Below are 13,405 nucleotides of genomic sequence, written 5' to 3' on the forward strand. Positions count from 1 at the left end.
CTCCGTTGCTCAGCATTTGGGGGCCTTCAGGCTTTAGGCAGTGAGTCAAGTGTCAGGGGACAAGGGCCCAGGTCACAGGAGCGCTTCCCGAGTTGGTTCTCAGCTGCCGTCATGTGATCACACGCCGTGGGAGGAGCACACACCATGGGGGTGCACAAGTGGGGGGTGCTCACCACGGCATTGGGGTCTGGAAGGAAACACGAGGGCGAGTCCCCTCCTGCTTTCAGCTCTGGTGCTTGGAAAGGTCTTACGTGAGGACGGTAATATGTGTCTGAGACACAGATACACGTGGATTGGCTACCTTCTTTGCAGGTGGTTGTATGTGATAAGAATGTATGGAGGCTGCTATGTGTTAGTTTTTTAGATCTTAAAAATACGCACTGTTGATAACTTGTCCTAACGTTTTGAGAGAACCAGGAGCCTCTGTGCATGTGACCTGTGTTCCAGCGAGGAGGGGGCTGTGCTTGCGGCCTGCGCTGTGTCTTGTTCTCAAAGAGGTCGTTTCCTCCTCCTGTTGGAGGAACGTGACCTTTTGTGGGCTGTGCTCCTTGTTAGGAAGCACCATGCCCTCCTGCCAGCTGTCAGGTGGGGATGGGGCCTGGAGAGCGTGGGGCACAGTGCCCCAGTCGTACCCCCTGGGGACCCACACGCCTCGTCACGTCTTAGAGCAACAGGAATGGGTACCCCCCCCAATGTCCTGGCCGCCTGCTCTTGGTCGTGGTTTCTCAGTACGAAAGGCCTCCCTGTCAGAGCCCCGTGGAACCCTTCCTCCCCACCGAGACCTTGTCCTGACGTTGGTTAGAGAAGTGCTCCCAACCCTGGCTTCAGTGAGGGGGTGGGTAAGGCTTCTAGGCCCCTGAGGCCTTCCTGTTCATTTTGGTCAGGTGACACCTTGCCCGCCGTGTCTCTCAGCTCGGACACGGGGGAGAATGCTTTCACGGCACGTCCCAGCCCCACTCGCAACTCAGGATGTCTCAGGAGAGCGCGGTGTTTGCCTATGAGTCCTCGGTGCACAGCGCCAACGTCCTGCTCAGCCTCGACGACCAGCGCCGGAAGGATGAGCTGTGTGATGTCACCGTCCTCGTGGAGGGGCGGCCGTTCCGCGCCCACCGCGCCGTGCTGGCCGCCTGCAGCACTTACTTCCACGCGAGGGTCCTGGGCCAGGCCGAGCCGGAGCGCAGCATTTCTCTCCCGGAAGAGGTGAGCGGTCCGCCCGGGGTTTAACTCACGGAACCTGTTCAGTCTCCTATGCTTCGCTGCTTAAAGCCAGAACCGTCTTGTCTCCAGGCTCAGGCACAGTTCTGAGGTTCTGCAACAGTACGGCTCTTTAACCTTTTCCACAAAATTGACATTTTACATGTTAAGTTATTAATTTTGGATGTTAGTTAAAAATATTTATTGAGCAGATGAATAATGTATGTTATTTATTTTAAAATTTATTTATTTATTTATTTATTTTTATAGAGAGGAAGGTAGAGGGATAGAGAGTTAGAAACATTGATGAGAGAGAAACACTGATCAGCTGCCTCCTGCATACCTACCACTGGGGATGTGCCCGCAACCAAGGTACATGCCCTCGATTGGAATCCAACCTGGGACCCTTCAGTCCACAGGCCAATGCTCTATCCACTGAGCCAAAGCAGTTAGGGCTGTTATTTTTAATTTTAACTTTTAAAATATGTTTGTGTTGATTTCAGAGTTAGGCAGGGTTAGGGAGAGAAAGAGAAACGTCAGCATGAGAGAGAATCATTGGTCGGCTGCCTAATGCATGCCCCCTACTGGGGATCGAGTCCACAGCCCCAGGCATGTGCCCTGACCTCCTTTGCCCAGTTTCCTCCAATAATCATTTTGCAAAATTATTGTAGAATATAATCACCAGGATATTGACATGAGTACAACCCATCATCTTACTGAGTTTTTGGTTTTACTTGCACCAAGTGTGTGTGTGTGTGTGTGGGAAGTTCTGCGCAGTTCATGTGTCCACCACAGTCAGATACTGAGTGGTTCACACACCCAAGGAACCATTGGTAATCGCACTTCCATCCCTAACCCCTGGCAACTACTAATCTGCCCTCCTTTCTAAAGTTTTGTCATTTTAAAAATGTCATGTAATTGGGATAACACAGAATGTGACCTTTTAGAATTGGCTTTTTCCCACGTAATTTCCTCGAGATTCATCCAGGTTGCATATATCAATAGTACTTTTTGATTGCTGAGTAGAAGTCCACAGCATGGATGTACCAGTCTTTATTTCACTGTTCACCCATTAAAGGAAATTAGGCTCATTCCAGATTTTGGCTAGTACAAATGACGCTGCCGTGGACATTTGTGTCCAGGTCATTTCTCGGGGACAGAGGGCAGGATCCAGTTGCCAGGCTTGATGGGGGTGTGTTCCAGCTTTACAGGAAGCCCTGGGCTGCTTCATTCCCATGCTGGCCAGTGTGAGTGCCCTGCCCCTCCGTGTGTCCGAGGGGAGAGCTGCTTTTGTTTCCAGCCCTCTGGAAGCTAGTGCAGCACTCGCAGCTCAGAGTGTTTGTGAGACTCGGTGTTGAAGAACCCGTTCTGTCTGTACCCAGAACGAGGCTTTCCCTGCACTTCACCTAGTCCTTTCCGTGTAGGGGCAGGTTCAGTGCAGATGTGCACGTTTCTGCTTAAAGCTTGTGTAGCCGGTAGCCTGTGGATCTTTGCATGATTTTTAGAACTTCAGTTTGTTCACTTTTAAAATCTGAATCTTTAAAAATTTTATTAAAAGTTTTTGGAATGAGACAAAGGTAATAGTTACCGTTTATTGTGCATTTGCCCTGGATCAGAACCCCTGGAAGTCCTTTAGCTGCGTTGCTCCTCACCTGTAAACTGCTCCCCCCGTGGCTGACAGCAGCTGGAGTTGTTCGCATATGACTGCCGTGGGCTGGCGTAGACACCGGGTTGACCGCCTGTGTCAAGCTCCTCCTGCTGACGTCACTTTTATTGCAGCCCATTTGGAGAAAGTGTGGTGCTGTTTCTCTTTCTTTCCCCTGAGAGTGCATTGTGGTACATGTGTAAGTCAGAGTGGACTCTGAGCAGGGTGTGGTCCCTGAAGAGGTGTGTGTGACAGCGTAACCCCTCAGCTTTTGCTTCACGGGAATAGTTGTCTTACCAGTTAAAGCACCTGCTTATCTTCGCCACAGGTAAGGCACTCATCTCTAGTCCCGTCTGCTCTTGTATTATTAACCAGACAGCCGTCGAGTAATGCACTTGTTTTCATTTTGTACGTTAACAGGTGACAGTGAAGGGGTTTGAGCCTTTACTTCAGTTTGCCTACACGGCTAAGCTGCTCCTGAGTCAGGACAACGTGGACGAAGTGTGCAGGTGTGTGGAGTTCTTAGGCGTCCACGACATTGAGGAGTCCTGCTTTCAGTTTCTCAGATTCAAGTCCTCGGACTCCACTGCCAGCCAGCAAGAATGCCCACGAAAGACCTGCTTCTCCTCCCACTGTCAGAAAACAGGCCTCCAGTTTCCGCTTTTGGACCAGAAGGATTTAGAAATTAATGAGGTGGAGGAGTTTTTGGAAAATAAAAATGTTCAGACTCCTCCATGTAAACTCCGTGGATATCAAGGAAATACAAAACTGTCACCTCCCCTGCAAGACAGTGCCAGTCAGACTTGGGAGTCCATGTGCTCAGACAAGGGGGCTGCTCTGGCCCTGCCATCTCTATGCCCCAAATACAGAAAGTTCCAGAAAGCGTTTGGGACGGACAGAGTCCGCGCTGTGGAGTCGGGGTTCAAAGAAGGTCACACTTCTGCTCCGCCCAGCGAGATGCCTGACAGCGAGTGCCCGGGAGGAGCCCAGGACCATGCGGACCTGCAGGCGGTTTTAAAATGTGAAGAAAGGAACGCAGCAGCGGAGCCTGAGGACACCACGGAGGAGCCTGCCTCCCAGTGCCCGCTGGAGCAGACAGCAGCGCCGTTCCTGCACTCCTCCGCGGACCCGCCGGGCCTCTACTCGCTGTCCCTCCTGCACACCTATGACCAGTATGGCGACTTGAACTTGGCTGGTATGCAGCCCACAGCAGTGTTAACCGAAAAGCCGTTGTCAGGCCCAGATGTCGGAGAAGAGAAGGCCTTGGCTGGAAGCGAGGATTTACTTTTGAAACCGGACTCCAGCCCCCGGGGAGAGGACGGCCCCCCTCCTGGTGGCCGTAGCAGTGTGGAGCGGGAGGTGGCCGAGCACTTGGCCAAGGGCTTCTGGAGTGACATCTGCAGCACAGACGCTCCTTGCCAAGTGCAGCTGTCACCTGCCGGGGCCAAAGATGGGGCAGAACAGAGCCCCTCTCAGAAGCGGTCCGAGTGCCCCTGGTTAGGAATCAGGATTAGCGACAGCCCGGAGCCGGGCCAGAGGACATTTGCAACGTTAAGTTCTGTTAGCTGCCCCTTCATAAGCACTCTGAGCACCGAAGGCCATGCGAGCAGCTTGGAGATGGGAGCTGACGGCTACGCCTCGGAGCCCCAGCAGGAACCCTGTCCATACGCCTGTGTGATCAGCTTGGGGGACGACTCGGAGACGGACACCGAAGGGGACAGTGAGCCCTGCTCAGCCCGAGAGCAGGAATGTGAGGTGAGGGCTCGGGGTCTTCAATCAGGCTTTGCCCCCACTGACGGACATTCACTATCAGCGCCTGGCGCCCCACCGGGGGGAGCACGGGCTGGCTGGGGGAACCACACCGTGAGGTCTGCACCAAGCAGGTGCTCTGCCAGCCATGGCCTGGAGGCCCACAGGCTCCCTCAAATGCCAGGTCCCCGAGGAGGGAGCAGTGGTGCTGGGTCCCTGTGTGTGACTCCTGATCGGGCAGCAGGACTGTCCGATCAACTGCCCCAGGTCTTGCACCTGGGCCATCCCTCGCAGGACTGCGAGACCGTTGTAGGGACGTGGCTCCAGTGCGACCTGCCTCTCCTAGTACATGACTCTCATAGCCATTCTTTCCTTGTTTCTCTTAGCCTTTCAGCATTAACTTGATGATGTCTAATGGTTTAGGAAGGGCTACCTGTAGTGGGTAAGTGACTGCTGATGCCTATAATTTCAGGGCTTCTTAGTTCTTTATCCTTTTCTGTGGTTGGATAGTGTTGGGTGACAGGTTTGGGAGAGTGTAAGAGGTTCTTCTTTTCCTGGGCTTTGGGAGGAGGAGATTAGTGATTTAACTTAAGAAATAAGAGGATGCCTGAGTTAAATCTGTAGATTTTTGTATGCTATTTATAAATCCAGTGTTTGGAACTGTGAAAAGAAAGTTAAAAATAAAACTTTTAAGAAGTTTTTAAAATTTTTCATATATGTAACAACTAAGTAGATTGCCAGAGGAACTGACCAATGTTTTATTTGCATTTTTGGTCATTAATATAATTAAGTTGTTACACAATTTTGTTATTAGGACTTTTCCCCAAAAATTTATGTATCTTGAAAATGAATTTAAAATATGTACAACATTTTTCTAATTATTCCTACATTGGCAAGTAAGATGTATAGCTTTTAAAATGAGTCATGTGAAACTGTCATTTCCTGACAGAAAAATACATTCTTTGAAATGTTTTAGAAATACTCGCTTAATATACTAGTATTAAAACAGAGCCAGAAAGTAATAGAAATCAAAGAATAAAATAGATATTTGGAGAGGGGATGGTTGGATAAAAACACATTAAAAGCACTTTAGAGCCTGACCAGCATGGGCTGAGCTTCAACCCATGAACCAGGAGCCCTGGGTTCGATTCCCGGTCAGAGCACATGCCCGGGTTGCAGGCTCCATCCCCAGTGGGCGTGTGCAGGAGGCAACCAGTTCTCATCTTGATGTTTCTGTCTCTCTCTCTCCCTCCCCCTTCCTCTCTCATATATATAAAAATATATTAAAAAGACAATATAGAAAGAGGCATAAAGATATCTGTGGATATTAACGTGTGCTAATAGAATACATTGTTTTTTCATTTTACATACATTAATATTTGTGTTGACATAATTGATTTGTTTACAAAATACCTGGTTCTCATTTTATTTGTCTTCTGAGCCTCTTTAAAGAAGGCTAGGAACATCAGATAAATCACCAGTCCTAAGGCATTGCACAGGAACTGGGCAAAGAGGTGTGTTTTCTAAGTCCAAGAGAAGGCCTCTGGGAAGTGAAGATGTGTGTGCCTTTGTCTCCAGGACTGAGTGTGACTGGGAGCGCTCGCACGGCAGTGGTGACTGATGCTTGCCTCACGTCCTAGGTAAAACTGCCATTTAACGCACAGCGGATCATTTCCCTCTCCCGGAACGACTTCCAGTCCTTGCTGAGGATGCACAAGCTGACTCCAGAACAGCTGGACTGTATCCACGACATCCGGAGGAGAAGTAAGAACAGGATCGCCGCCCAGCGCTGCCGCAAGAGGAAACTCGACTGCATACAGAACCTGGAATCGGAAATCGAGAAGCTGGTGAGAATGCCAGAGAGTTAAATCCCACCACATCCACCCATTCTCCTTTATTGTGGAGGAAGCAGCTACTTTAATTCCTAAGTGAGATTAGAACGCTTAGGTGTACATTAACTTTAACATTTACCACATACCATTTCAAGAAAAGAAATTATGACAATTATGGAAATAAAAAGAGGATGTTTATAGACTACTTTACTTATGTAAATAATCTAGGACTGCTGTCTCCCAACTGCTCGCCTGCCTGACTTCCTGATCACCCTCTAACCACTCCCATGCCAGCCTGATTGATGTCTAACTGCTCTCCTGCCGGCCTGTTTGCCCCCAACTTCCCTCCTCTGCTGGCCTGGTCACCCCTAACTGCCCTCCCTTGCAGGATTGATCACCCACAACTGCCCTCCCTTGCAGGCCTGGTGCCTCCCAACTGCCCTCGCCTGCTGACCATCTTGTGTGCACATGGGGGCAGGATCTTTGACCACATGGGGGCAGCCATCATATGTGTTGGAGTGATGGTCAATCTGCATATTACTCTTTTATTAGATAGGATAGAGGCCTGGTGCATGGGTGGGGGCCAGCTGGTTTGCCCTGAAGGGTGTTCCAGATCAGGGTTGGGGTTCCCTTAGTGTGTGGGGCAGCGTAGGCGAGGGGCCTATGGAGGTTTGCAGGCTGGGTACGCCCCTTGGTGACCCAAGCAGAGGCCCTAGTATCTGGAATTTATTTACCTTCTACAATAGAAACTTTGTAGCCTGGAGCAGAGCCAAGTCTTCTGCTTGATCCTTGGCTGCTGCCATTTCTGTTTGGATTTGTTTACCTTCTATAATTGAAACTTTGTAGCCTTGAGTGGAGGCTTAGGCCGGGAAGGGCAGGTGGAAAGCTTGGCTTCTTCCATTGCCAGAGAAATCCAAGCCTCCCTCCTGCTCTCTGAGGCTAAAGGCATCTTGGTTGCGGTTAATTTGCATACCTGCTCAGATTGGCTGGTGGGCGTGGCTGGTGGGTGCAGCAGAGGTATGGTCAATTTACGTATTACTCTTTTATTAGATAAGATTATAAAAGGCTTATGGCCCTAATGCTGCAACACCCAAAGACTGGCGTGGGTGGGCGGGTGGGTGGAGCCGTTTGATTTTGTGCACTGGGCTTTTAGTATGTTACAAGTTGAGAACTATTTCTAGGTGCCTTTTTAATGATTTACAAATTAAAGGTAGTTTTACCACCTACCTAATAATTCTTAGATTGAGGCAAGATGCAAGATGCTGTGAGGCACTTCAGTGTTTTGTGCCATGTATCTGGAACTCTTAATGGTTCAATGTTAGTTAAAATACACTGTAGGCTTGAATACTTTGTTTTGGTTGATACCAAATCAAACCCACTTGGGTTTTTTATCTAAGGAAAAAAGTTAGATGCTGATAGGAAAGGAACATTCTGAAATTTAAGGAGACCCTGTGTGTGAGGAATGCCTGCTTTGTTGAATCTTATTTTCTGTTCCAACATCAAAACACAAGTTAATTGGAAAATTATTCCCTTGCACCCAGGTGTCTCTGTCCCCTAGTGGTGGCTGGAAGGAACATTGTCTGAGCAGCAGAAGCTGGGACTGTGCAGACAGCATTTCTTCTGTGCTCAGTTTTGGGTGTTTGTTAATTACTGGTGAGAGTTTAACATTGTGCTTGTAGCCAATCTTCAAGCATGAACATTCTAGCTATGAATAGCAATTAAACAATTTAGAAAAAAACCATGCTTTCATATACCTTCAAGAAAGTGGAAAAGTAAAAGTTTACATATTCTGTGTATACTTTAACTGTGCAAAAAGAGGAGGACATATAACTATTTAAAAAGACGAGGCACAACTGTAAAAAGGTTAATGAGAAACCAGATGTTTTACAAGTGAAGGCACGCGAGAGATTTTGCTGAGTGATTAAAGTGGATGGGAACACAGGAGAAAAGTTACAGATTTGGGTCCTGGCCAGTTTTGCTCAGTGGTTTGAGCACTAGCTTGGGTCTGTGGGTTGATTCCCAGTCAGGAGCATGTACCACCTTTGTAGGTTCCCCAGAAACAAACAGAACAATTGTATTAAAATCTGAACAAATTGGAGGATACTTTTCAATATAAAAATTTAGTACTTTATTTTTTTTCAAAATATTAGCTGCTGTGAAATATTTAAAAACTAATTACTGTAGTTAGATTTACACACAGTTTTTTAGATAAACTTTTATTTAAAACAGTAATAGTATTTTTATACAAAGCAGCTTTCCTTTTATGCTTATAGCTTTTTTTGTTCCAGAAAAGAATCTATTTAGAGGATTATCCCTGAAATCACCCAGCTTACAGTTAACCACAGCGTCAGCTGGACAGAACCTGCCCGTGAGCAGAAAACCAAGAGCCCCGTCTAATCCCACAGGGAGCCTGGGCCTCTGCCAGCATGTGTTTCCTCTACGCTGGGTCAGAGCAGGTGTAGGGGCAGCAGGCAGGGAGCGAGCGAGGGGGAAGCATGCTGCCAGCAGGGGGTGGTGGACAGGCTGCAGGAGCCAGCAAACCAGAGAACATTGTGTAAAGACTTGCCTGGAGAGAGAACAGTTCCAAATAATAATAATATGGTTGACAAAACAGACCCTCCCTTCTCTCTCCCCCACACACCCCAGTTCTTCACTCATTAGATTTCCGACTGTGGGCATTCACAGCCGAGAGTGCACAATATTCGGCACAGAGTCAGTGCTCAAATGCCAGTTGCTATAGAACCGGGCGGTGATTCGAGTCGCAGGCATTACGATGAGTGTGCTTGTGCTGCCTTTGGCTCCCTTCTGTCTAAAATGTAAGTCCACACTGTTCTTCTGCAATCTGCAAGTCCAGAGAGTGGAAAACCGACCAGAAAACAGTGAGAGTGTCATAACTGCTTTGGCCAAAAACTGATGCAAACGACACCAGGCAATGTAGAATCTTTTCTTCTCTACTTTGCACATTGTTTGATATTTCACTGTGTTTTATTTAGAAGTGTAGAGATGTTTGACAGTGGGTGGCTGTCCAGATCCCACCAGAGGGAAGATGTGCACCCACATTATCTTCCTAAATCTGAAAAATCCTGATCCCAAGATGCGTCAGGCCTAGGAGTGTGGATGAGGGATTGTGGACCTGAGGTATTGAACACCTTTCTCGTTGAATTGAAAGGAACACATGACCTTGTTTAACGAGAAGACACTGCCGACACAAATGGCTGCTAATGCCCCTGAGTCATTGCGTTCTCTCTGTGCCCACAGCAGAGTGAGAAGGAGAGCTTGCTGCGGGAGAGAGACCACATCCTGTTGACGCTGGGTGAGACCAAGCAGAACCTGACCGGACTTTGCCAGCAAGTCTGTAAAGAGGCGGCTCTGAGCCAGGAACAGATTCAGATACTCGCCAAGTACTCGGCCTCAGAATGCCCACTTTCGTTTTTAATTTCTGAAAAGGACAAAAGTACTTCTGATGGTGCTCTTGTGTTCCCACCAATTCTGAGTTTACCGGAGGGACCTCCCGCTGCACCGACTGCTGGGGGCCAAAGCTCCTGCTTCTCCAGCAGGAAAGACAATGGGTCGGGCTGTATGCCGGCCCAGGAGTCTGGGCACAGCCCCAGGGTGGCCGCGGAGTGTGAGGGGCCCTCGGAGCAGAGCCGGCAGAGTGCAGGCATCTCCGACTTCTGCCAGCAGATGACCGACAAATGCACTACTGACGAGTGAGCTTCACTTCCTCCTTCCAGCCCCGAGCCTCCTGCTGAAGCTCTGGTGTGTCCTGAGCCTCATCCAGCCATTGTTCTGCCAATAGGACTGTTTCCCCTCCGTGGCCGAGAGGGCTCCTCGAGGCCCCTGATGCCTCGACTCCACAGAAATGCAGAGGTGGCGCTTCCTGGAGAGAGAGAGTCCCATCAAACACACAGTGAGACTTTGATTCTGTTTCAAAAAATAACTGTTAGTAGCAACTCTACCCCTCATTCAAAATGCCAGAATGTGGACTAGCCCATCCAGCATCAGTGTAACTGCAGGGGAGTCAGGAGCCCGGGGAGTCAGGAGCCTGCCTTGCCTGCGTGTGCTGAGAGAGCCTGGCCCCAGGAGCTGATGGGCTGCACACAGTGGGGCAGCTGCTTGGGATACCTGAAGCCTGGAGCTTGGCTCCGCAGCTCCTGCTAAAACCAGGGGTGGGTGGCCTGCACTGTGACCCTAAGCTCCCGTGGGCCTTGGGCAGCCAGGTCAGGCGGGTGGCTCGAGGCAGAGGCTCTGCCTCTGTTGTGTGGACATTAGGGGCTGTGGTCATGGCAGCAGGTAAGGGCCATGGCTCATCTCCTCTCAGTTTACCCTGCTGGTCCTCAAGGTCTCTGCCTCCTGATGCTCTGTCCTTCTGTGGGAAGTGGGACTTGGATTCAGGCAGTGTTGCCTTCGGCTCCCTGGACCCTGAGGGCTTGCCTGCCCCCCACAGCACAGCCCGACATCTGGGGAGAGGGCGGCCCGCAGGACTAGGAGAGGCAGGCACTTCATCTGGTTGTGAAAGCCTATCATTTACTTGTGGAAAGTGTTATTGTAGGCTTAAAGAAGCCTCTAGAACAACCGCATAGGTTTGTGGAACAGGGTGACACTCGTTCTTGTTTCATGTGTGAGTGACAGGAAATCAGAGTGCCTGCTGCTCTGTTCCCGAATCGGGTGTCCTGAGGCCCGTGGTCCTGGTCCTCTCAGTCGTCCTTGGCCCGTCCTGTTCAGTGCAGCTTTCGCCTCTGAGTGCTCCTGGAGCACTGCCGCTGTCTCAGCAGCCTGCTCTTACAGGCTTGTTTGACAAGGAAAGCGAGACTCTCGACCTCCTACCATTAGAAAAGCATGTTCTCAGCCACAAACATTCGCAGCGCCGTTTTAAAGGGTACGAAGGGGTGAGTGAGGGTGTTTGGGTTACACAGCACTTCACCAAGTCGGACACCCAAGGCTTCATACAGTGCGTCCTGAACCACGCAAAGGGCCCGGGGGTGCTGCTCCCATGGGACAGCCCTCGCCCGGGACAGCGAGCCTGAAGCGAGGCGGCCTTGGCTGAGAGCACAGGGACCACAGGACTTCGGACTCCTGGCCGGATGTGCCCCTTCCTGGTGGGCGGTGGCTGCAGGGGGCGTTCCTAGTCTGTGTCCAGGTTCGTATGGTCTCTCGTTGGCTTAGTGGTTGTGAGAAAACCAGTTGGGCTTGCTTACAGTCTAGAGGCTTTCACAAATACACTCAAGAATGTGTCAGGGAGAATGAGACTAGCTCTGTGCTAATGCACCCCCACCTATAAAGTGTGTGGGCACAGACATCCCCGTGTAGCTGTTTGATACTTACAACTTCAAAATACGAAATAATATAAAAATGGTTTACAAATGTAAAATCAAATACAAGCCAATGGAATCCTTGATTTCCTACCTCAGCAGACACTCAGCTGTCTGTCAGCAGTGTGCGCTCATGTGTGTGTGAGTGTGTGCGTATGCGTGTGTGCAGGTGCAGGTGTCACATGACCTGCTTAATTGCCCCTGTAAATAACTGCTTTGAAAGCTTCCTCTCTCTTTTAATGATAAGTCCTAGTTGTCTCCCGGGTTTGTATATGATTTTTAAGGCATTGGGTTTAAATTGAGCTCTACATATAAACAGCTTAGCATTAAGGGTTTATGGTAATGATGCTCCGGTTATTGGCCAACTGTAAAGCATAGCATTGTTTTACTAGCCAGCATGGGATAAGGAACTACACTACCTCACACCTTGTGATTTCCAAGTTGTAACAGAGGGACAGGAAGATAAAAACGATTTTATCTTTGTCTTTTGGCTGTAGTTTTCTACAGATTGCATAGGATTACACACTTGTACGTATTTTAAAGCTAACTTCTAAAGAGGTTTTTCCTAAAAGTGTTTTGAAGTTGATTTTCCTGCGGGTGCAGGCTGTGTGCGCACTGTGCACCGGGGTCTCCGGGAGAAGCCGGGAAGGTGGTTTTCCGTGTCGGCTGCATGGTCACACGGCCCCGGCCCCTGGTGTATGAATCGGCTTTCTCAATGCTTGATGGTTTTTAAAAAGCTATTGCCTAACCAGCAAAATAACATTATCTTAAATTTTGTTATTTCAGTTCACCTAAAGCAAATGATTTGTTAAATTGTTATGCTCAGAGCAAACATGGATATAAATCTTGGTCCTCCATTTGTAACTTTCCTAACATAATTTACTGTAGCTTAATGCTTTGCCAGTTTTGAATAAGGAATTAAATATATATATATTTTAAATATACATTTATTAATTTCAGAGAGAGAGAGAGAAAAACATTAATGATGAGAGAATCATTGAACGTCTGCCTCCTGCACACCTCTTATGGTGATGGAGCCCACAACCTGGGCATGTACCCTGACCAGGAATCGAACTGTGACCTCCTGGTTCATAGATTGATGTTCAACCCCTGAGCCATGCTGGCTGGGCAGGAATTAAATATATCTGATGTGGTAGACGATACAGGTTGCATGTGGATACTCAGCCCCATTCACAACTTGGAAAAACCCAGACAGCAATGTTATAATGAATTCTCAGGTGAACTTGTTTTCGTATAAAACATCTGTTTTGAATTTGTAAATATTTTAAGGGTTTTATTAAGGCATGTAATAAACTATTCTTTGAAACCTGTTGGGTAAATGAAAATTTAAAGCCGTAATGGCATACTAATTGTAAATAAACATCTATTGATTTTTTTGTATCTTTCTTAATATAATTTTCTAACAATGCAATAAAACCACTAAATTTATATATTCATAGCCAATTAAGGTCATATTTCATTAAAAGAAAACTTTCATAGTATTTAATTTATATTTTTTCCCTAATGTGCTTATCCAAATGTAGCAAAACGATAGATGTTAGATGTTGGCAATAAATTGACAGTTAAATAAAATTCCCTAAAATTGCTTCTAATTGAACAGAGTTGTATATTCCATTTCCATTTCCACCCCTGAGGTGACTTTACCAATCTCA

At 48.2% G+C, this 13,405-nt stretch overlaps 1 protein-coding gene across 2 annotated transcripts; it reads left to right on the forward strand.

Moving 5' to 3' along the window:
- Nucleotides 1–969: 969 nt before the first annotated feature.
- Nucleotides 970–13,325, forward strand: BACH1 (BTB domain and CNC homolog 1; the record flags this gene model as incomplete). Of its 2 annotated transcripts, none has more annotated exons than XM_084873538.1 (4): nucleotides 970–1,200; nucleotides 3,260–4,594; nucleotides 6,229–6,435; nucleotides 9,679–13,325. In XM_084873538.1, 4 exons carry the CDS (start codon nucleotides 970–972, stop codon nucleotides 10,132–10,134), a joined length of 2,229 nt encoding a protein of 742 aa, XP_084729664.1. In that variant the 3' UTR covers nucleotides 10,135–13,325. The 2 variants fall into 2 exon arrangements, with proteins under 2 accessions (XP_084729664.1, XP_084729665.1); XM_084873539.1 differs by having other exon boundaries at nucleotides 9,682–13,325.
- Nucleotides 13,326–13,405: the final 80 nt, after the last annotated feature.

The sequence above is a fragment of the Pipistrellus hanaki genome (genome assembly GCF_964339955.1).
Source record: "Pipistrellus hanaki genome assembly, chromosome: 2".
Classification (NCBI taxonomy): domain Eukaryota; kingdom Metazoa; phylum Chordata; class Mammalia; order Chiroptera; family Vespertilionidae; genus Pipistrellus; species Pipistrellus hanaki.